This window comes from Acomys russatus, chromosome 20 (genome assembly GCF_903995435.1).
Source record: "Acomys russatus chromosome 20, mAcoRus1.1, whole genome shotgun sequence".
In the NCBI taxonomy this organism is placed as follows: Eukaryota; Metazoa; Chordata; class Mammalia; order Rodentia; family Muridae; genus Acomys; species Acomys russatus.
Window position 1 is genome coordinate 25094399 of NC_067156.1, and position 22790 is coordinate 25117188.

General features: G+C 49.4%; 1 protein-coding gene across 3 annotated transcripts; it reads right to left on the reverse strand.

Moving 5' to 3' along the window:
• Positions 1–1712: 1712 nt before the first annotated feature.
• Positions 1713–11566, reverse strand: Hbegf (heparin binding EGF like growth factor). Of its 3 annotated transcripts, none has more exons than XM_051163364.1 (6): positions 11237–11566; positions 10878–11045; positions 8319–8496; positions 3249–3404; positions 2507–2597; positions 1713–2131 (listed from the first exon to the last, which is right to left on the reverse strand). In XM_051163364.1, exons 1-5 carry the CDS (start codon positions 11280–11282, stop codon positions 2525–2527), a joined length of 621 nt encoding a protein of 206 aa, XP_051019321.1. In that variant the 5' UTR covers positions 11283–11566; the 3' UTR covers positions 1713–2131; positions 2507–2524. The 3 variants fall into 3 exon arrangements, with proteins under 3 accessions (XP_051019321.1, XP_051019320.1, XP_051019319.1); XM_051163363.1 differs by having other exon boundaries at positions 1713–2270; XM_051163362.1 differs by having other exon boundaries at positions 1713–2231; positions 11237–11565.
• Between the last annotated feature and the right edge of the window lie 11224 nt (positions 11567–22790).

Here is a 22790-nt window from a genome sequence, read left to right on the forward strand (position 1 = left end):
ACACTGAGATAGCTTAGAAAATTCCTATGTTACCAGGCAATGATGGTGCACTCAAAAAAACAGGAAGAAAGAAACTTTCCATGTTAAACAAGTTCCCAGTTAAAACAAGCAGAACAGGGCTAGGGAATGGCTCTGTCAGCAAAGTGTTTAATACGTAAACACAAAGACCTTAGTTTGTATCCCCAGTGCCCATATAAAAGCCAACACACTAGTATGTGTCTGGAATTCCAGATCCTGGATAGTAAAGGCAGACACGGGATAATCCCTGAAGCTCATTGGCCCACTAGCCTAGCCAAAATGAGTCCTGGCTTTAGGAGGAGACTGTCTCAAAAAGTAAGGACAAACTGGGCATGGTAGCTTACACGTCTTTAATCCCATCACTCAGGGGGCAGAGACAGGTAGATCTCTGAGCTCTAAGGTAGAGCTATGTAGTGAGACTTTGTAGAAAGAAAGAAAAAGAAAGAAAGGAAGGAAGGAAGGAAGATGAAAAGGAAATAAATAAAAGTAAAGGAGAGCAATTGTGAAAGACACCCAAAGTCAACCTTGGGCCCTCACACCCATGCACATAAAAACAAAACAAACAAGCCAGGTGTGGTGGTACAGGCATTTTCTCCTAGCACTGGGGTGGCAAGGCTGACAGATATGAGCTCAAGACCAGCCTGGTCTACATAGAGAGTTCCAAGATAGCCAGGGATCAATAGTGATACCCTAAACAAACAAAGACAAATGAACAGCGGGCGTGGTGGCGCGCACCTTTAATCCCAGCACTCGGGAGGCAGAGGCAGGCGGATCGCTGTGAGTTCGAGGCCAGCCTGGTCTACAAAGTGAGTCCAGGATGGCCAAGGCTACACAGAGAAACCCTGTCTCGAAAAAACAACAACAACAACAACAACAAACGAACAAACAAACACCAGACCAAAACTAAGCAGACCATGGAGTAAGGGTTATCTTTATTTGGATCACAAAGTATAAATATGAACCAGGTTTTGGACATATAAGTTGTAACAGTTCAGCAATGGCACCAGAAACTTCCATGGGGACTATGATGGCAGACAGTTTGCTTATCCAAAACCTTCCCCACTGCCAACTTTCTCTGTAATAATTGACAGGTAATCAACTACCGAGAACAGTCAACTCCCACATTCCCCGTTCCTCCCCAGCCTTTTTCCTCACTCTAATACCTTCTGCAAACTGTCCTCTGCTTTACCAGCCCTGTATGGAGTAGCACCAGGAGAGTGGCAGGAGTAAGGGAAATGTCTGACACAAGGGAGAGTGGGGCAGGGTGATGGAGGACAAAGGGCCAGGGAACTGCAGGCATGGACGCCCAACCTCGAGGACACAGGCAAACACCAAATAGCTATTACACATTGACAGCAGCACCTTGGGCTTCCGAAAACACAAACAGTAGACAGAGATCACCTAGGCAAGACTGCAGTCCAACTCACAGAGTGGGCTCTGCCCAAATCAACCCCTGCTGGGATACTCTGCTCCTGGGATAGCTTCTGAAATGTAGACAGACAATAAATTATTACAGATGGGTTACGGAGCAAATGGGAGTGTGGCACTGAGCCAGAGGTGGCCAGGACATTGCCAAAGTAACAGTCTAGGCACTTGAAATATTATTGTTAGGTTGTTAAAAACTAAATAAATTAACATACATAGAATAAAATAAATATATAATTTAAGAGGCATTTTACAAACAAATAACAAAAAAAAAATAGTTGTTATTTTTCCCCTCTGGGTAGAAGTCCCAAAACTCAGAGTTCTTGGGCTTGTGGTATTTCACAGTTAGCTCATCAGATCCAGCGTGCTGGAGGGTCCAAACAGCAGATTCCTTGTGGCTACTTGAATGCATGGCTTTTCAACTCTGTCGTTTTCTTCCAGTCCAATAAATCCTTCATCATTCCTCTCCTTCTTTTCAGTCAATATGGAAACCAGTTGGCACGTCAACCCCGAAGCTAAGTGTTTAAACAAGCCAGTGGGTTCAGTGGACGAGAATCAGAAAGGCCTGAGGGGCCCCCTCGCTTCGACTTCCTTCTGATCCGGATCCCAGTGGGCACAGTCTGTTTGGCACTTGGGAGACTCTGGTATTATTGCAGAGAGATTATGGGAAGCCCAGTCAGAGAAGCACCTGGGAATGAAGACGTGTTCATGGCTGCTTGTGAGGTATTTCCCCTCTGCAGAACTTGTAATGAACCACGGTCTCAGAGGTAGCCATCCCCTGAAGGTTCCTGAAGCACGAGAGGGAGACATTGAAAGCTGAGTCCAACCTTGCAAAATGCAGAGAGCATTAGGACGGGGTGCTGGGGGTGTGGGCACCCTTGTAAGCTAACCGGGAGAAGCCTCACGAGGTCTCTGAAAACAATTTTGCACTAGAACAACTCTGACTCCATAGTCTTCCCCACCCCCTGCAACCCCGAGTCAGGAGAATTCAAGCACTCGCTGAAGCAGACCCCACCCACCCAAGCCTTGGCTCTCCATGCCACCAAAAGGTTGGACCATTTACCTAGAGCACAAGTTCTTCTCAGTGGGAAGTACCCATGCCCAACTTCACCGTCTCTTCACTTTCCACGTCATAACCTCCTCGCCTATGGTACCTGAGGAAGATAAGGGTTGTGAGAAAGTGGAGGTCCCACAGCCAGCCCTCTCAAGGAACTCCTACAATGGCTCTCTATTTCTTGGAAAAGCCCAGAGGGTATGGCAACTCATGAATCTTTAGGTAAAATTCAGCTTCCCTGAGGGATTCCTGTCCCTACCAGCAGATAATGTGTGTGTGTGTGTGTTTAGAGATAGCACCTCACAACCCAGATTGGCCTAGCATTTCCTATGTAGCCCCAGGCTGGCCTCACACCAGGTATGTACCCACCATCTCTGACTTTATTTATTTTAACATTATTTGGCCCTCAGACACCCTTGTACAGTACAACCACTGAAAGATTACCATCAATAATATTACCCAGGCCTTAACTACCAACCCATGCACTAGTGCTGGGAGAAAGAAATGTTTAAGAGCTATCTCCATGGGTGAGTCACCAGGCCACAGAGGTAGGAAATGAATTCCATGAGGAACTGAGGAACAGAACGGTGGCCTGGGCTCTACATGCCCTGTCAGGCAAAAGAGCTTCTAGAGCGTACACAGTAACAAGCCCAGGATCTAGGGGCATAAGAAGAGGCTCTGAGCCCTAGGAGGAGAAAGAAGTGAGCGATTCGCAGGATGAGGCCAGCCTGCAAGGGCTCCAAACACTCACCTAAACATGAGAAGTCCCGCTATGACAAGCAGACAGACGGACGACAAAACTACGGCCACCACAGCCAAGACTGTAGTGTGGTCATATGTATATAGGGGATTCTCCACTGGTAGGGTCAGCCCATGACACCTCTCTCCATGGTAACCTGGGTGGCACCTAGAATAAGAATAAGACAGAGTTAACGGTGTCTGCACCCGCCCTCCCTCCCTCTCTCTCCACCCACCCTGGCCCCAGAGTCCTGCTTCAGGCGAGGAAAAAGCGACAAAGGAGTTGAAGGTCTCAGTTTAGATGTGTCCCACATGGCTCTAATCTATCACATCTGCACTAAGGTGTTCTGCTGAAGTGACTTGGGAGGACTTGGGCACGAGGGAGGGCTGCTGGGTTGCGCTGAGGGGGTTCAGTATCACTCCCTCTAGAGAGGCTCTTCAGCATCCTGACCCAGAAATAAACCCAGCCTTGCCCGTCAATGCGTCCAGCATGCAGTCCCTCCCCACCGCTGCTCAGCCTATTAATAGACCCTGTCCCTTTGCCAGGAATCATTTTTCTCATTTCCTTCATTGAACTCCTAGCTCCCAACCTGGGAGCTTCGGCTGGCTACATACAGCCCTTCGGCCTCTGAGAGCCAGGCTGTCATCACAGGACAAAGCAAACAAACCGAGATAACATCTTCCTGCCCAGCCACCCTGTCACAGCATGAAAGAATGTCACAAACAATCCCTGGGCTCTTCTCACTCAAGAAACAAATCACGTGACAGCCCGCCTCTTCAAACACAAGGCATTTCCTTAAAGCTTGGGAAGGCTGCTGAAGGAACACAGTCACATCCCTTCCTTTGAGCACCCCCACCCTAGATCCTTTGATGTAGGTGGCGTGGCTTCCCAAGGTCACGGACATGTACCCTCTAACTGCTCACCCAGCAGCTGGGGCAGGGGGCAGAGGGTAGGCCTGTCAGCTCGTGGGTGTTAGGCCAGTAGCTGCTGAAGGAGGCACAAGAACCCTGCGCCATCTCTGGAGGGAGGTTGTGCACCTGGCAGAGCCCTGGGAGGCTCCAGGGAACAGAACTGTCCACTCGGGCAGAGAGGTCAAGCTGGATAGCACTGCATCCCTGTCCCTCCCTCAGGGCTGCCCTGAGCCTACTTCTGGGTCCAGAGCAGCATAAAGGTTCCTTACTTAAGTCTCTTCAGTATGTCTGGTCCCTGAGTCCCAGTCAGGAAAAATATATCCCTACCCTGGCAGGACGTAAAGGAAGCTGCAGGGAGTGTCCCTGGAAAATCATGTGTGCACACAGATAAGGGGCCACAGAGATTAAGTGACCTGTCAGGACTCATAACTGGGAAGCAGCAAGGCAAATGGCAGAAGCCACTACAATTCCGTCCACTCTGAGCAATGCAGGTCTCCCTAAGAAAACAGGTCCTGGAGGCCGCCTGATCTGCTCTCTGACCATAGTATTATTATTATTCACAACTTTAATAATAAATAGTAAATAATAAAGGGCTACTATGAGCCAAGTACTCTGCATCAACTGCTTCACAAGGATGATGATGATGATGATGATTTTGGTCTTGGATGATGAGGCTTGAACTCGGGAGTGGGGGAGTGGGGGGTGTCTTTTGATTTCATTTAACGTTTAAGGTCCGGCCTCCTGTGAAGGAGAAGTTACCACCCCCATTTTGAAGAAGCCAAGGCTTAACTTCTGCTAAGTAACATGCCAAGGTTACAGAGTTGGTGAGTACTAGAGCCTGGATTTAACCCAGCAGTCTGGATGACTTCAGCAACTGTGCTATGTCAGGGGGAGGGAAGCTGAACTTGAATCTGTTTTGCACTTCCGAACCATCATTCAAACCCTGCAGGTAGTTACTCAGATGGTAGAAATAAAACTTGGCCTCAGAGTCCTGCAATTCGGTTATATAATCGCCCCCCCCCCCACAACCACCTCCGTCCTGAGTCAAAAGGATAATAATGTAAACGTGCTAATGGTACCCAGCTCTCCCTCCCTTCGAAGCCTGGCTTCCCCAGGGAAAAAGGGGGGGGGGGGCGTGCTCAGTACATTCCAAGCATCCCTGGATGCAGGGCAAGATCACGTGTCTTGCGCCCAGCCAGCACACACACACATCCTTCAAACTAGGACATGTTTCTCCTCTCCACGTCTGTGACCCACTTCAGAACCTGCATGGCAACAGAAGCTCCTTCAAGAGTCCGGAGCTATCTTCTACACAATCTTACATGTCTCTGTAGCTACCCCAGCAGGTAGAGGAAGCATCCCATGATAGAGGAGATCTGAATAAGTGACTTCCAGACTGGTTCTGCTATTTCTAGCCAGGTAAGCTTGGACAAGTCACACACATAACTTTTCTTTCTTTCTTTCTTTCTTTTTTTGTTGTTGTTGTTTTGTTTTGTTGGTTTTTTGAGACAGGGTTTCTCTGTGTGGCCTTGGCTGTCCTGGACTCACTTTATAGACCAGGCTGGCTGGCCCTGAACTTACAGAGATCCGCCTGCCTCTGCCTCCCGAGTGCTGGTATTAAAGGCGTGTGCAACCACCGCCTAGCTTCACATTACTTTTCTAAGTGTTGGTTTCCTTGTGTCAAATCAGAGGTAAGTAGACCCTACCTCACTGAGATATCATGAGAAGCTCAGGCCCCACTTTGGTGAGTTATGATATACTCAAACCAGAGGGGAAAGTCTTGTTTCTCAAGGAGTGACACACTTAAGCCAGATGGAGTCAAGAGAAGTGAGCAGCATTGCAAAGGACAGCTCCAGGCCTCCTTTCTCCCAGCCAGGTCCTTCCCAACCCCAGCCATCCTCGGGTTTGCTCCAGCCACAGGAAACTCTGCAGCCAATTTCTGGGTCAGCAGCCAGTCAGAAGCCCAAGAAGACTGCTCTTTGAGGGCAACTTTTGGCTGATGACAGAGAAAGATTTTCCTGTTCTTGGTGGCTGTCAAGGGTTGGTATAGGAAGCCAGCTAGCCTCAGGTTCACCACAGCAGCCTGGACACGCCCTAGCTGCCAGTTTCTGGGTGTAAAGTAGAGGAGAAGCCACAAAAAGGGACACAGATGTAGATGTACAGATGTCATGTTGTCCCAAATGAGGAGCTCCGTGTCAGAGAACCCACCTTATGGAGTCTGCCTAGGACGCTAACACAAAGCTTGTGATGCTGAGACTAGTAAAATCCTAACTAGGATGTTCTAGGGTAACAGCTGCCCCCCATAAAATTCTGCTTGACTCTGTGAGGCGGGGGTGGGGGGGTGGGGGGGGAGGAAAGCCAACACCCAGTGGGAGGGAAAAGTTCTGCCCTCCCAGCAAAGGCCTTTTGAAAATCCCAAAAGACCATTTCTTTTCATCCCTTCACAGTGTACAGCACCAAGTAAGTGCCCACCATGCCTGCTGGGCTGGCTGAAATTGATTTAAATGTAAACAATGAAGATTTCAAAGGAATAATACCAATATGATTATTATCACTATTCCTAGAGCCACTGGGAGGGTGGCCTTAAACACACTTCTTGGGTTCTCTGAGCTTAGGAGGTGAGGGAGCCCTTCTTCTCAGCTGATCAATAAAAGCCCTGCACATCCATTCACCAAAACACCCTGAGCCACAAACATCCTGAGCCACTGTGGCTAGACAGACTCTTGACTCTATTCCACCTTGATTGCCCTCAGAGTCACTTTCTCCACCCTGAGTTAATGATGCCATTTTACATACTTAAGACAAACATTTCCTGTCCTGGGACACTGGGAAGAAGCAGACAGAGACTTACTTACTTTCTTTCTTTCTTTCTCTCAAAACATGGTTTCTCTGTGTGGCCCTGGCTGTTCTGAAACTCACTCTGTAGACGAGGCTGACTTTAAACTCACAGAGATCTGCATGCCTCTGCCTCCCAAGTGCTGGGATTAAAGGCGTGCACCACCACACCAGGCTGACTCTGCCAATCTTAAGCCTCCCCAATATACCAAGTTCCTGCCTGTGATGTTACAGGAAAGGGCACGCTGACTGTGAAAAGTGGGAAGCAATAGTCTGTCTGCCAACTGCCAAATACAGGACAGCTCTGCGATGTGGGATTAGACACGATAGGGTGCTTTCAAAGTCAAAGGACCCCAGCCAGTCTCAGGAGGAAGAGATGATTTTTTTCTTTTTTTGGACAGGGTGGGAGGCAATGAACACATCACAGCATCCTGAACTGTCCAGAGTCTCCTAGAAAGAGTCATGGGGTTCTGAGAGCCTGTCTCTCCTGACAGGGAAGAGAGGGGATGTTTGTGGCCTGATGTGGGCTGTTGGCCTCAGGCACAGTTGGCCACATTATGCCTCCCAGAGAGCATAGCACCACTGTCATCCCGGAGGGGTTGCCATGGTGGCCACTTGCTGGGTTTGGCCTATCAGAGGATAATGAACCCACAACCCCTCCGTCCACACTCTTTGACAGTGAACGGTGATGCTGCAGGCTGAGTTAGGTTCCACTGTTAATCTTGAGCACGCACACACTCGCATGCACGCATGCACACTTGCCTGGGTGAAAAAGTTAAGAGGAGGGGCTTCAATTCACTCTATGTGTTGACTCCTCTCTGTGTAGTCCCGCAGTGCCTTAGGGGCAAGGCACACCTGCTCACTCACACACGCACACCTGAGTACATGTACCTGCACAGCACATAACTTAAGGCACCTCACACTCAGCTGCACTCTGCCAGGAACCCACTCTGCCATGTTTCCTACCAGCTTTCCTTTCCAGAGAAAGGTCCAAGGGAGAAATTGAGGACCTCCTTCCCAAGTGCCGGCTCTCCTAGACGCACGCTCACTTGTGGGTTACGGGTATTCAGGAAGAAATGTCCTGAAGGACTAAGGAATAGTGTCACAAACCCAGGCCACAGGACATTGCATCCTTTGGTGGTGGCAGTGGCAGTGGCAGAGGCGGCGGCAGCTGCGGGGACTTCCGCTGACTAAAAATATGTCCCTTTCTTTGAACTTCCTCCCAGAGGTTGAAAAGAAACTGGTGAAATTATGAATTCAAGGAACAGTGACAAAGAGCAAGAACATGTGGCTGGCAGCGTGATAGCGAGACACCTCCTGGGAATGGAGCACTTACTGGCACGACGGAGTCTGGAGATCCTTCAGGTATTTACACTCCCCGTGGATGCAGTAGTCTTTGTATTTCCTGAGACACGGGTCTCTCTTCTTTCCTAATCCTTTGCCTTTCTTCTTCTTTTTCCCATTCTTTTCTTTGCTTGGCGTGGCTAGCGATTGTGGCTTGGAGGAAAAAGCAACTGCAGGAAAAAGGTATTGGTTGAGCCTTTCTACTGTTCCTTTGAACAAATATCTCCAGCTATAAGGCAGGTGGACCTTAGACTCCCTTTCTACCCACTCCCACCCCCACCCCACGCCCCCCACCCTGGTCTGAAACACGGAATTACACATGGGTGCTGCCGTAACTGATGAAGACGCACACACTCTGAAGTCAGAGGCCTGGGAAAGCTCTTTAAGAACAACCAGAAAGAGGAAACCTTAAGAGGAAATAGATTGGGCTAGGTCCCAAGGAAGAAGGGCCTCATTCTAAGAAAGCCAGAGTAACTACAGCCCAGGGCACAAAGCTACCAGCCCTGCATTCTGCCCACTTTCTACCCCCATCTGTGATTCCCCCGCATCTGCTTGGTTCTATTGTAGCCTCATTTCCTGATCCTGTGCTCAGTGACCCACTTGCAGGAAGATAGTGTTGCAGATAAAAAAAAAAAAATTGCTTTGGGAGAGAAGAGACTTGGCTGTTTGGGGTTAGGAAGCTTCTAGAATAAGAGTGTCTATTGATTTGGAACCTCTGGAGTTCCCATAGGTAACAGGGAACCCAGCTCTGAAACAGCCGATGGGCCATGCCTGATTTAAAAGGCCTTACTCTTTTGAGTGTGAGCAAAATGTCTGCCCCTCCCTATGCCCTTTTACGTTTATCTACTTTTTCAAACATCCAATTAGGTTTATCCTCAAATGTCCTATTTGTACCTGGGGCGGGGGAGGCAGTGTTACAATATGTACATAGAGCTGTCCAGGAGGAAGTGGACTATGACAACTGCCCTCTTCTTTCCAGGGTGCAGATATTCGGGGTGGGGAGGGGTGGGGACTCGCATCCAGCTTGGGGTGGCCATTAGCTCAGGATGCCAGCCTTTCCCATTCCTGAACCCAATAGTTAAAGGGTGCTTACTGCCCATAGCCACTGCCTGTGTCTGGCAGGAAGGTGAACACCATAGGTTCACTGGGGGCACAGAGTCCTCAAGGTAGATGAGACTTCAACAATGCCAGGGCATTTGCAAGATGAAAACTGTTAAGTCCCAAAAGGCAGGGGCTTGCCCCAGGGTAGTGCAGGATTAGGATCAGAACTGGGTGTGGTGTCTGGTCCTATTCCAGGCTCCTTCAGAGCTCAGAAGGTGATGCTGGTGGCCACGGACAGCCAGTTATCAGGACTCCAGGGAAAGCAAAGCAAAGCAGGAGGACCAAGGGAATCAGAGAGGCGCGGGGTGGTGGGGCAGAATAAGATTGACATGCTAGGCTCCTGCTGAGGAGAGGGAGCAGTGAGTCAGGTTTGCAGAGGTATGAAGAGCAGCCGTGTGGGTGGGGGGTGAGTCACAGCCCTGCCCAGCCCTGCCCAGCCTGAGAGAAAGAGAGAGAGAGCCAGGAGAGTCCAGACTGTCCAGGATATGGGTGACACCCGCCCCCTCCCACGCAAGGGGTCACTTTTGAGAGGATGAAGTGTGGGATCCCAGTCTCAGTTTTTTTTGGGAAGCAGAGAGAAGTACCTAGGGAAGCTTTCGGGGAGAAGGGAGTGGGCAGGCTGAGCAGCAGGTAGGACTGAGCAGGTGTGTCTCTTTCCAACCAAACATAGTCATTCCGGGAGGGGCCCCCCCACAGGGCTTAGGGCTAGCTCCACCTCTGAGAATTGCTGAAAGTGGCCAGAGGCAGGGAGGCCCTTAGGTCCCAGACTTTGTGTTCAGCCTTGATACAGGTTATAGGATCACACATAGCTCTTTCCTCTTGGGACTCTCCTCAGATACTCAAGTGGGCTAATAGCCTACAAGTTTCAGACCCACCGCGTTTCAAAATAGCATCCTAGGGCCCCAACATCCACCATTCCTAGGCAGCTGCAGGGATGCTGGCCTCATCATCTAAAGCCAAGAAGAGTTCCTCACTGCTCTCTCCTTCTCTAGCCTGGAGACAGGTGGATGAAGGAGGCTCACTACGCACTTTTGATGTTCTCGTTATTATCTCTCTTTATATATAATCACCATATATAATCAGTCACCAGATAGGACTTGCATCCCCTGCTTTCTTTTCTTTTTGCATAGACTCTCAGAAAACATCTCCATCATGCCTTCCTCCTACTGCCTAGCTTACCTCAGAGAACAACCTGCCTCTTTCAGTTCGTTCCAAAGTATAAAGAAGTAAGAACACACCCCAGGTGAGACCAAGGACAAGAAGAACAGCACTACAGTCCAGAGCCACCACCACCAGTCAGGCCATAAGCTTTTCCTTGAAGTCTGCCATAAACATCCCCCTCAGCACACCTGGGGGGTGGGGGGTGGGATAGGGGCAAAAGCATAAATCTTAGGCCTGTGTATTCTTCAGCAGTGAACAGCGTCTAAGGTTAGGCGACCCCCACACCCACCTCTGAAAAGGTCTGTCTCTTCCAAGTCCTGGACTTTCTGAACACGGTCACCTCCCGTGGGTAGCAGCTGGTTTGTGGAACCAGTGGGAGGGTCAGGGTTGCTGGTTGCTGCCGCCAGACCTCTCCGAAGCCGCTCCAGACTCTCACCCGTCACTAGCGCGGACAACGCTGGACAAGAGAAGAGAGGAGGCCGGGTAAGACCCTTCGCCTGGACCCCGTTTCACCACCCCATCGAGGTCCACACCCGCCCTCCAGGGCACACGGGCCCCACCAAGTGGCCTGTTCGAGGGGGTGGGGGCGCCGTAGCGACCTTCCCACGCACCCACCCCACCCCCGACCTCGGAGACATCCGCTCTTACCTGCGGCCAGAAACAGCTTCAGCACCACCGACGGCAGCAGCTTCATGGTCCCGAGCCTGGCGGAGACGGAGAGGCAGCGATCACTTTGGATGCGGCGGCCGCTGGACGCCTGCACCCAGGCCAGGCGGCGGAGGGCAGCGCGATCCCACTAGGCACCGTCCGCTGCCCGCCTCTGGGTGAGAGCCTGCCAGGGAACCTTGCGGCCGCCGTGCGTCTGTCTGTTCACAGTCGGTCCGCGCGTCCACCCCAGAGCCCTTGAACGTCAGTCAGGCCGACAAGCCGCGTGCTGCTTGCAGCTCCTTGGGCCGACTGAGCGCTCGCTCGCAGCGCGCGGCCGGGAATAAGGCTCCGGGGGGGAAACGGAGTGGGAGCCCCGCCCCGCCCGGCGCCGCCCCCTCCCCTCCCCCTTCCGCGCCGGGAAGCCGGCCCGGCTAGAGGCGCCGGCAGCGTTGCCCGGGACTAGGCGGTCGCGGCGGGAGGACCGGGAGGTGCTCACATTTTTGGTACCAGGCCAGAGCAGCCGGGCTGGGAGTGTGGGTGTAGGGCGAATGACCAGCAGGTGGCGAGACCGGATTCTACCTTTCCTCCAAGCCTGTCGTGCGGTGCAGCCTAGCGAAAAAGCTGATCTGAAAGCTGTTCCTGGCCTTCGTCCCTGCATCTTTGACAAGCCATCGTTCCACGCTGGGTATCTGCACTCTGAAGATAGCAAGCAGTAAATAATAATTTGTTTATTGTTTAAAAAAAAAATTAGAAACACGAATGCCAGCTGGTCTCCTGGGCAAAGTGACCAGACACGAAGTTGCAATCATTTGATACCAATCCAGAAACAGCAGAAGAAGTTAGGGCTGGCTTCCACTGCTCTTCCCCAGGGGACATAGTCTACTTTAGGATTTCTGAGCTGTGCGATATAATTCCCAGGCTTTTGCAATCAGAGAGACACAGACCATAATTAAGACCACTCTCTCAAACAAAAACTCTGCTCTCAAAGGACCCAACTAGCTAAACACCGTGAGTGTCTGCAACCATGCCAGATTGATGCGGTTCTCTTCCGACTGGTGTATTTTTACGGAGGGGGGGGTGGTCGTCTGGAGTCAATGTCCGGACTCAAATAATGACTCCCTCAGTAAGTATTTCAGCTTCCAGGGACGTGCTGGGTAGGGAGTTTGACACAGGGCTGGGTTGGCATTTAGAGCCTTCAAATTCTGCCAGACAGAGCACTTGCCTGATTCAGCCATGTGTAGGGATAAAAACAGGCCTCCTATTTATACACTGTCTATCCCACTCTTTCTCCCCACCCCACCCCCACTTTTGCAGGGGTCAATCTGGCTTCCCCCTCTTAATTTTCCCAGACCTCACTCCCAGGCTTAGGTTTCCACAGTGCACTGCCATGTCTACAGACTTGGATTGCTAGTTTCTGTGTGAAATTATAGGGAGACAATTGGTTTTTCCTTTTTTGGAAGAAGGTTAATTTGTTTTATTTTATGTGTATGGGGATTGCCTGAATGTATGTGTAGAACATGCTTGCCTGGTGCCCACAGAGGTCGGAAGAGAGGGTCAGGGTCCCTGGGACTGGAGTTACAGATGGTTGTGCACCCCTGTAGGAACCTCTGGAGGAGCAGCAGTGCTCCTAACTGCTGAGCCATGACTCCAGCCCCTGAGATAATTGATTTTACTGAGCTCCAGTTTCTACATATCTCAGATGGGAATCACAATAGCATCGTTAAGCCCGGTGTGGTGGCTCGCGCCTTTAATCCCAGCACTTGAGAAGCAGAGGCATGTGGATCTCTGTGGGTTCCAGGCCAGTCTGGTCTACAAAGTGAGTCCAGGACAGCCAAGGCTACATAGAGAGACCCTGTCTCGAAAACAAAACAACAACAACAACAAAAACAATAGCAACACTAACAAGCCTACTGTGCAGAAAGATTTTTGAGGACTGAATGCAGAAACACTATAAAGCAGAAATTGCAGTGGTGGATATAAGGTCCAGGTAAATGTGACCTAATATTGCTCTTGTTATTGTCCCTAGACGTCCAACCTTTCCCCTTAGGTACTCTTTTCTCTCCCTTTCCTAGTCACCAGGTCTGGCTACCTGTCAGGGTCCATGTGAAGTCAAAATGGTCTCAGGCAGAACCTTGCCTCTCACCTATTTGGCCAAAAGCCACCTTGGAATTCCACTGGGTGCTCAGTATCGGGCCTAGGCCCTCAGCAACTGGTCACCACCCCAGCCACACCTCGTCCCCTTCAGCAGGTGTTTGATCTTAGAAGCCGAAGCCATCTAGGGGTCAGGGTTCTCCCCAGGGAAGGGTGGAGGGAGACACTTCCTGACACATGACCAAGTCACTCCTCCCCCTCTTCCCCCCACCACTCACACCCTGCTCTCCTGTCCTAGCCTGCTTCTGCCTTCCTCTGTTCTTCCCTCTCACCATCACGTCAGTTCAGCCTCGCTGGGGCAACTCCAAGCTTTCATCACACCCGGGAACCTCACCCTATCCAGGTCTGTGTGTCAGGTTTTACAAGGAAGGGCCTGAAGAGAGAAAAGAGGAAAGACTTGAAATGGATTTGGGATAGTCACTTCCCTTCTCAGAAGTGTAGCTAGCCTGGGACCAGCAAAACAAAACAGAATCGCGCGGCTGCGGATGGAACTCAGTGGTAGAGACTTTGCCTAGCATGTGCAAAGCCCTGGGTTCCATCTTTAGCTCCTAAAAAAGACCAAAAAAAAAAAAAAAACAAAACCAACCAAACAACAACAACAACAAACCATCACCATCACCACCAATACCAATAATAAAAACAAAAACAGACAAAGCCCTGGGCATGGTGACACACATTTGTGATCCCAGCACCTAGAAGATGGAGGAAAGAGGGCCAGGAGTTCGAGGTCATCCTCATCTCTATATTGAATTCGAGTCCTATCTGAATTACACGAGGATAGGTCTTCAGTCATAATTCATCCTGGGGTGGCCCCTTAGCAGGCTTATCCCACAAGCACGTGGGGAACACTTACAGATGCCAGGGAGTAAATGAATGCGAAGATGAAAGTTAAAGCCACCTGCCAGAAGAGGAAGTGTTCTATGCTCCCACACCTTAGATTCAATGATAGATTAGCAAAGCCTCATCTGCAAAGCCGGCAGGTAAACTGAGGCCTGGCTGAGAAGGAGAAAGCAGAGGTTTGTTATCCTCCGTGGCAGAGCAGTTCCCAGTTTCGCCAACAGTGCAAATAAGAGTGGGTGTAGGAACGAGCTGGATGCTTCCAGAGAGCCCCAACAGCAGGAAGACCAGAAAGGCAGTAAAAGGAAATGACAACGGGACAAAGGTCAGGGCAGAGGACGGAGGCAGTAGCTATGTAGGGGAGACGGTCAGTTTTATCCCCCATCATTGTGAGAATCAAATGAGATAGCAATGGGAAATCAAGAGATGTGTAAGATTGTTCCATATTTTTTTTTCCCTCCTGCCCAGGTCCCTCTACCTGTTCTGGCTGTTAAGAGCAAGGGATGCAATCCTAAGGAGCGTTCCAGTGGGCAAGTCTATTGAGCACGAGCAAAGCGTGACTTCTCTGACTAGTCTTTTGCTTACTAGTGAGTCAAAAGAGTGCTGCTAATCTAGAGCAAACCCCATGGCATCCTGTTTCTCAGCACAGGCTGGGTTCCCAGACTGTAAAGGCAGGTTCCTGGGGCCTCTGAGTGCTGCTGACTCACTGTTAAAAACACTGAGTCCTTGATTTGAAGAGAACTCTCTTGCACGCCAGTGTGGAGAGGCTGGGAGAAAAGCAGTTGCAAGAGATGGGGGTGCTGCTGGGTGTGGTGGCACACGCCTTTAATCCCAGCACTTGGGAGGCAGAGGCAGGCGGATCGTTGTGGGTTTGAAGCCAGGCTGGTCCTCAAAGGGAGTCCAGGACAGCCAGGGCTACACAGAGAAACTCTGTCTCAAAATAAATAAATAAATAAATAAATAAATAAATAAATAAATAAATAACCAACAACTAAACAAAGGGTTATGTAAAGCCAGGCATGGTGGCACATGCCTATAATCTCAACCCTGAAATCAAGACAGAAATATCAAGATTTTGAAGCCAGTCTGGGCTACATGACGTTGTCTCAAACAAAGAACCAGAACCCTCTTGGAATCAGAACCTCTGAGGCAGGGGCAGAGGAACTGTGGCAGACACACTCATACGCTCAATACTTAGCTCCTGTTGCCTTACCTGATCCTTACAACGTTAGATATGCTACTATCGCCATTCTCGTCTTAAAGGATTAAGGCTCAAAGATGCATGTGACAACCCAAGGTCAACCAGCTAGAATCGCCATGGCTGACCAATTTGCAGCCTTCTCTTTCGTTTGGGCTTTTATCTTCAGTTTAAGGAGATACGACCAAGTGGATGAGAAGACAGCATCTTTCCCCTCTGCCTCGGCAGACAGTATCATCACCGGCTTTACCGAGGGAGTCCTGGCGAGTGGGGAGGGACCATCAGCACTGCCTACCTGGCCTGAAAGGTGGGTTGGCTGAGGGCAACAAGTGAAATGGATACAGTCTTTGGAATCAGGCAATTGTGAGTTCAATTGTTGACACTGATTTTTGTGGGTTTGTTTTTGTCTTTTGTTTGTTTTTCAGCTTTAACTTATTTGTTTTGTTTGTTTTACTTGACTTGTTAGTCGCGAAATGCTTGTTGGAATTGTTTCCCTCCCCCCCACGATGTGGGCCTTAGACAACCAGGCAACCAGGTTTGGCAACAAATGCCCTCACCTGCTGAGCCACCTCTCCAGCCCCTTTGTTCAGCTTTCTAACCTGTAGCAAGTTATTCAAGGTGGGTTTTTTTGTTTTTTGTTTTTTGTTTTGAGACAGAGTCTCTCTGTGTAAGCCTTGGCTGTCCTAGACTCACTTTGTAGACCAGGCTGACCTCGAACTCACAGCGATCCACCAGCCTCTGCCTCCCGAGTACTGGGATTAAAGGCGTGCACCAGCACGCCAGGCTCAGGGTCTTCTTGTATGCAGTTGATACATCTGAAACTGAGGGCAATGACAGTGGCTCTCATAGGGTCCCTGTGGTGGATAAATCAGATCATGTGGATAAACAGAATATAATGCCTGGCATGCAGCAGGTGGCTAGTAGACTGTTGTTACTATGAACAAATTTAATCCTTCCCTTTCTTCCTCCTTTTTCTCTTTCCAAGTGGGGATCTGATACATGGCCACACACTCAACACATCCTGCACCTGGCCTTGCTTCAAGCCCTAGGTTCCTCACTTGAAAAAAAGTTGAGGGGCTAAAACAATTGTGCTATGTCAATGCCCCCGGAGGCCTTCCTTGGAGATGGAGTGCCAGAGATGGCTGTGTGTGGTGATAAGGTAGTTTATCTAGAAGTTTGGAAACCTCAACTCAAGAACAGCAGTCTGGCTCAGAGTTCATCCTTAAGCTTGTGGGCAGAGGGTTTGGAAGTGTACCCTAGGCAGTCTCAGGACTCTCTGTTGGGTTGGGGAGAGTGGTAGCGAAGGGCATCTCAGCTAAGGCGGTACTTTAGCAACCAAGAGGCTACAGGCCCCCAAACCCACAGCTCACCGTGAAGGGTCATTGCTCCCTGTCTCGGGCTGCTTCTCCCATCCTATCTGAATCAGCTGCTGAAGCCGTTTTAGAATCTTTATCATTTTAGACTGATGAACTCGGGCCTGTCTTTGGGGTCCCCTGCACCTCTTTATGCTGGCCCGAGGCACTTGGTAGTAAATACACAAAACACACCTGCCATCCAAGTGAGGCCAGGATTTGGCTAGTACAAAGAAAAAGACTAGATGTGGTAGGGAGAAGCTTTGGTAGAAACATCCGGAAACCCACGAAGGACTCAGCCAGGGAAGGACGTTTATAATGTTCCCAAATCCCTGCTGTTTGTTTTCGTTTCCAACTGCATTTCTGTGACTTGGTCAGCCATTCCAGACGGCTCTCTGCTGGCAGGAACAGAGCAAAGCATTCCTCCTTCTTCCTCAAACAGCCCATCTTCCTCTTCAAGCCTCACACAGGGAAAAAAAAAAAGGAGGGGTTCAAACAACCACGCCATGCCCAGGCTTTGGCCATGGAGGTCCATCACGTGTTGCTTTCTGTGGGGGTGCTTTCAAAGGCTTACTCAGACAATCTCTGCACTGTGTGCGGTGGCCCGTCTTCAGGCAGGACAGCTTTCGTCGGTGACTCAGCCGCTTTGCTTGTAAGTAGTGAGGGTTAAGAATCTACTTGGGACAATTTTAGGAGATAGTCTCTGAAGTGCTTAGGCAGGTGCCGAGCTCCACGTGAATAAGTCAGTATTCTTGTTAATTTTTCCAGTGCTTGGCCTTGGAAAGCAATCACACCACGCTCTGTACCGGAAGTGTGCACGTTCAGTTCCTCATTGGTATACAGTTATAGGGCAGCAAGGAATCAGTGTAACAACCACTTATGGTGAGGGCTGGTCTAAGACAATGGTTTAAGATGGAAGGGATACTGCCCCCTACAGGACATTCTAGGAATTTGAGGGAGAGTTTTGTTGTTTTCAGTGAATTTTTAAGGAATCCAAAAAAGAAGGCAGACAGGTCTACATAGCCAAGGATTGTGCCTAGCCAGGTGTAGGGATGGATATCTGTGTTGTAATCCCAGCACATGGAAAGGGGAGACAGACAGGGCTCTGTTGAATTCAAAGCCACCCTGGTCTACACAGTGAATTCCGGCCCAGGCAGGAGTTCACAGTGAAACTCTGTCTAAACAAACAAACCAAACAAAAAACAAAAACCAAGAGGCCTTAGCCCTCCACGGGATGTCTACAGCATGCTCCTCCCTCAAGGCTCAGGAGCTGATGCAGAAGACGGGCAGAGAGATTTCTGAGAGCCAGAGGTGAATGAATTAAACGAGACAATGTTTTCTAGACAGAGCAGGACAGATTCATCTATGAGCCAGTAACTGGACAGCGCATATAAAACATGTATAATCTCAAGACAGACAGACAAGAAAGCTTACAGGGAGGAGGTGGACACCGAGTCCTTACCCCTGGCTGAGGAGCCATTGGTGTGTGACTAGTTCTGGAAAATGGAAAGTCAGTTTTCTTTTCTTTTTTCTTTCTTTTCTTTTCTTTCTTTCTTTTTTTGTTTTTGTTTTTTGTGTTTTGTGTTTTGTTTTGTTTTGTTTTTTTGAGACAGGATTTCCCTGTGTAGCCTTGGCTGTCCTAGACTCCTGTTGTAGACCAGGCTGGCCTCGAACTCACAGCGATCTGCCTGCCTCTGCCTCTGGAGTGCTGGGATTAAAAGCGTGCGCCACCATGCCTGGCCCCCCATTTCTAATTTATACAAAATATAAACAGAGGTTTTCCTTGAGCTTTTGCAGAAAGAAAGAATGAAATGCTCATTTTGGTGATATCTGCATCAATGGCTATTTATAGCTGTCACATTCCTGGTAAGCCCGCGTAGATGTATGCAGTGTCATTTCTAGAATAGTCTTTGTTTTGTTTTGTTTCTTTGAGACAGGGTTTCTCTGTGTAACAGCTCTGGCTGTCCTGGACTCTCTTGGTAGAGCAGGCTGGCCTCGAACTCTCAGTGATCCCCCTGCCTCTGCCTCCGGAGTGCTGGGATTAAAGGTGTGCACCACCACAACGCCTGGCCTTCTGGAATACTCTTGACTGAGGATTTACATATTGAAATGAGTTTGTTTTGAGAGGGCGGTGGGGTGGGGGTGGGGTCTTGCTATTATGTCCAGGCTGACCTTGAACTCCTGAGCTCAAGCATTCCTCTGCCCCTACCTCTGGGTAACTGGGATTAAAAGTGCTCCATTGTGCCTGTCTCCTGGGATGGGTTTTAAGACTAAGTGTGCAGGTGGGGTATCATCTTTGAACTTCATTTCAGGATAGTAAAAAGAATGTTAGCAGTAGATGTTAGAACAATGAAGTTTGAGGTGCCTTAATCCCAGCGCTCGGGAGGCCCTGTCTCAAAAAACAAAAACAAACAAACAAAACCAATGAAATTTGGGGGGAAAACTTTTATTTTTTGTTTGTTGGGTTGGTTTGGGTTTTTGGTTGGTTTGTTTGTTTTTGTTTTTGGTTTGGTTTGGTTTGATTTTTCCAGAACTCACAGAAATCTGCCTGCCTCTGCTTCCCGAGGTTTTGTTTATTTGTTTGTTTGTTTTGAAGTAGGGTTTCTTTTTTGGTCCGGGGGATTTTCGAGACAGGGTTTTTCTGTGTAGCCTTAGCTGTCTTGGACTCACTTTGCAGACCAGGCTGGCCTTGAACTCACAGCGCTCTGTCTGCCTCTGCCTCCTGAGTGCTGGGATTAAAAGCCTGTGGCACTTCCCGGTGCCACAAATGCTTTTTAAAAATATACACTAAAAGAGTTCTCTTGTATCCTTTGTGGGATTTATTTATTTATTATTTGTTTGCCTGATTTGGTGTTCTGCCTGCATGTATTTATTGTCTGTGTAAGGATGTTGCATCCCAGAACTGGAGTGACTGGCAGTTTACAACTGGGTACTGGGAATTAAAGAGCAGCCAGTGCTCTTAACCACTGAGCCATCTCTCCAACTCCTCCTCCTCCTTTTCTTCTTCTTCTTCTCCTCCTCCTCCTCCTCCTCCTCTTCTGTCTCTGGCAGCAGCAGAATGAGAAGCAGGTCTTGGAACTCTGTGTGCACATCCAGGGCTGCTCCCCCACACGGCATGCCTTCCTCCAGGCCTGGCTAGGGGACCAAAGGCTGCCCTGGGTTCCTAGGCAGCTCCTTCACCAATCTACCCAGCTCTGAGGTGGAGATATGGTGGCCCCAGGGATTGTAAGGAACTCTTGGGACAGGGCCACAGAGACAGGGAAGGACAGACCTTCCAAGCTTTGGCATAAGTTATGTGTGTTTCAGGTTATTCATGACAAACCTTTGATTCTATTCCCTTAAGCTTTCTTGAGTCACTTGCCCCCTAAGGTTTGGGACACATTCTTGAAGGAATGGTCACAGGGATTCCCCTGGTTTTTCAGCCCCTACGCAGTTTCTGCTCCTCTGAGGACTGAAACCACCTCTCCCACATAGGTAACATAGTGACTCCCTTCCTCAACCTTGGACCAACATCCTGGGTCCGAGGAGGTTGGAATACAGAGACACCTGAAGCCCATTTCCAATGAGGGGTTTAATTCTCATTCATACGAACCTGGTTTTCCTTTCCCTCTCTGTCCTTAGATGCTCCTCCACATGCCACCCCTTGGGACCAGTCTGTGTTGGGCCAGTACTAGGCAGAGATTCAAATACTCCTCCCTGCCATCTTGCCATTTCCGAGCCCTGGCAGAAAAACAAAAACATAACCGCTTGGCCTTAGGGAGCGGCTCCAGCAATTCAGGCGGTGGGGAGCAGCGCCCTCGTGTGGCCCCCCAGAGAAGCGCGGCTGTTGGCCCAACCCCTTCCTTTCCATGAGTTCATCCAAGAAGAATTTATTGAGAGCCGCGATGTACCAGGCTGCTCAAGGCTCAGAGGCCAAGTCAAGCAGATACCGCTTCACGGGCTGTACAGCTGTACGTGTTCGTGTGTGCGGTGAGGCAGGCAATAAAGCACAAACAAACAGTAAATAAGGTTACCAGGACTGATAACTGCTAGGTAAGAAAACAAAACAGAAATATCCTAGAATGACCCCAGAGAGAAGGTTCCTAGAGTACTTGAGATGAGACCTAGGTGCGAGGATCCAGGCATGTAAGGTCCCATAGAAAAAGTGTTCCTTACAGCGAACAGCCCCTTGAGAAGGAGCAGCCTTTTTTGTCTTTTCATCGCACAGAAAGGGGCTGGGGGCTGCAGGGTAGGAGGTTGGAAGGAAGGGCAGAGATGTGTTGAGGAGGGTGGGTGGGCCGGGGCTGTCACCAGTAGCGAGAGGTGCAAGTTGTTGCCAGCTGGGAAGCCTGAGACATTCCCCTCAGACACTCAGGTCCTCTATTCAGGGAGAGTAGGTGCTGCTGTCTTCCTTTTTGTTATCCATGACATTTTGTCGCGGTGGAGGAGAGTTTCCTTCTGTAGGCTTGCAGCTGGAGCAGGGGGTTGGGCTCAAGGCATAGCTCAGTAATGTGTGGCAATTCATTTAGCGTCCCAGCGTCCCAAGCAGTTGGGATTACAGGCTTGTGTGACCAGGTTCAGGTTAGAAAGACTCTGTGTGTGTGTGTTTATATGAGTGTTTTGCCTACATATGTGTCTGTCCATCATGTGTGTACCTTGTGCCTGAGAAGAAGACCAGAAGAGGGGATGTCATAGTCCCTGGGTCCTCTGGAAGAGCAGCAAATGTTCTTTTTTTAAAATATTTTATTTATTTATTTTATGTCTGAGTGTTCTATCTATATATACACCTACATGAGGTCAGAAGAAGGCATTAGATTACAGTATTGATGGTTGTAAGCTACCATGTGGTTGCTGGGAATTGGACTCAGGACCTCTGGAAGAGCAGATTCACTGAGCCATCTCTCCAGCCCAGCAGTGAATGTTCTTAACCATTGAGCTATCGCTCTAGCCCTAAAAAAAGTTTGTAAAAGAACCCTCAGCTAGGGGTTCAGTGGCACATGCTGTTAAGCCCAGCAGTCAGGAAGCAAAGGCAGACAGGTCTCTTAGAGTTCAAGACTGGTCTGGTCTCTGTAACAAATTCCAGGACAGCCATGGATACAGAATGAGACCCTACCTCAAAAACACAAGCAAAAGCCGGGCGTGGCGACGCACGCTTTTAATCCCAGCACTTGGGAGGCAGAGGGAGGTGGATTACTGTGAATTTGAGGCCAGCCTGGTCTACAAAGTGAGTTCAGGACAGCCAAGATAACACAGAGAAACCCTGTCTCAAAAAACAAACACAAAGAACCTAACAACAACAATACACACACACACACACACACATACACACACAAGCAAAATCCTTATGGCTGCTGTATGGAAGATGGACTTGGGAAAGGAGGAAGGGCCAAAGCCAGAGAGATTATTGCAAAAGGCTAGTGGGCTACTGCAACAATTCAGGTGAGACATGATAGTGACTTAGATCAGAGTATTGGTACTGGAGCTGCGGAGTGTGGCTGGGTTCTGGGTATGTTTGGAAGGTAGAATCAATAGAGTTTGATAAGAGACCACATAATCTTTTGTTCTTTTGGCTCCAGGAACTAACTCCTCTCTCTCTCCTCTCCTCTTCCTCCTCTTCTTTCTTCTTCTTCTTCCTCCTCCTCCTCTTTCTTCTTCTTCTTCCTCCTCCTCCTCCTCTTCTTCTTCTTCCTCTTCTCCCCCCCTCCTTTCTCCTCTCATCTCTACCATCTGCAGTGAGGGTCTGAGTTAAAGGAGGCACATAGCTAAATTGTGGTTTCCAAACACTGCACAGAAGAACTTAAGAGATATAGGTATGGTGTTCTCCATGACCTGTCTCCACTTTCCAAAATTAGCCCATGTAACAAGCTGGGCCTTTACCTTCTGTCTCCCTTGTCCTGCCTAGCTTCCGTAAGCCTAGTTATTAATTAGTTCCTTGTTTGTCCAAATGTGTGTCTGTGACCTCATGGGCTATATTGTTGACACCCAAACAGTCCTGGATTTGTTGTGTTAATATTTGATACAGGACAGCTAGGAGCAA

Excerpts from the sequence above, each read along its gene's own strand:
- Hbegf (XM_051163364.1), bottom strand. The coding sequence starts at position 11,282 with ATGAAGCTGCTGCCGTCGGTGGTGCTGAAGCTGTTTCTGGCCGCAG. Across the intron at positions 11,046-11,236 it reads GAAGCTGTTTCTGGCCGCAG|CGTTGTCCGCGCTAGTGACG; the intron begins GTAAGAGCGGAT and ends TCTCTTGTCCAG. Across the intron at positions 3,405-8,318 it reads CTCCAGACTCCGTCGTGCCA|GTGCCACCCAGGTTACCATG; the intron begins GTAAGTGCTCCA and ends TTCTTATTCTAG.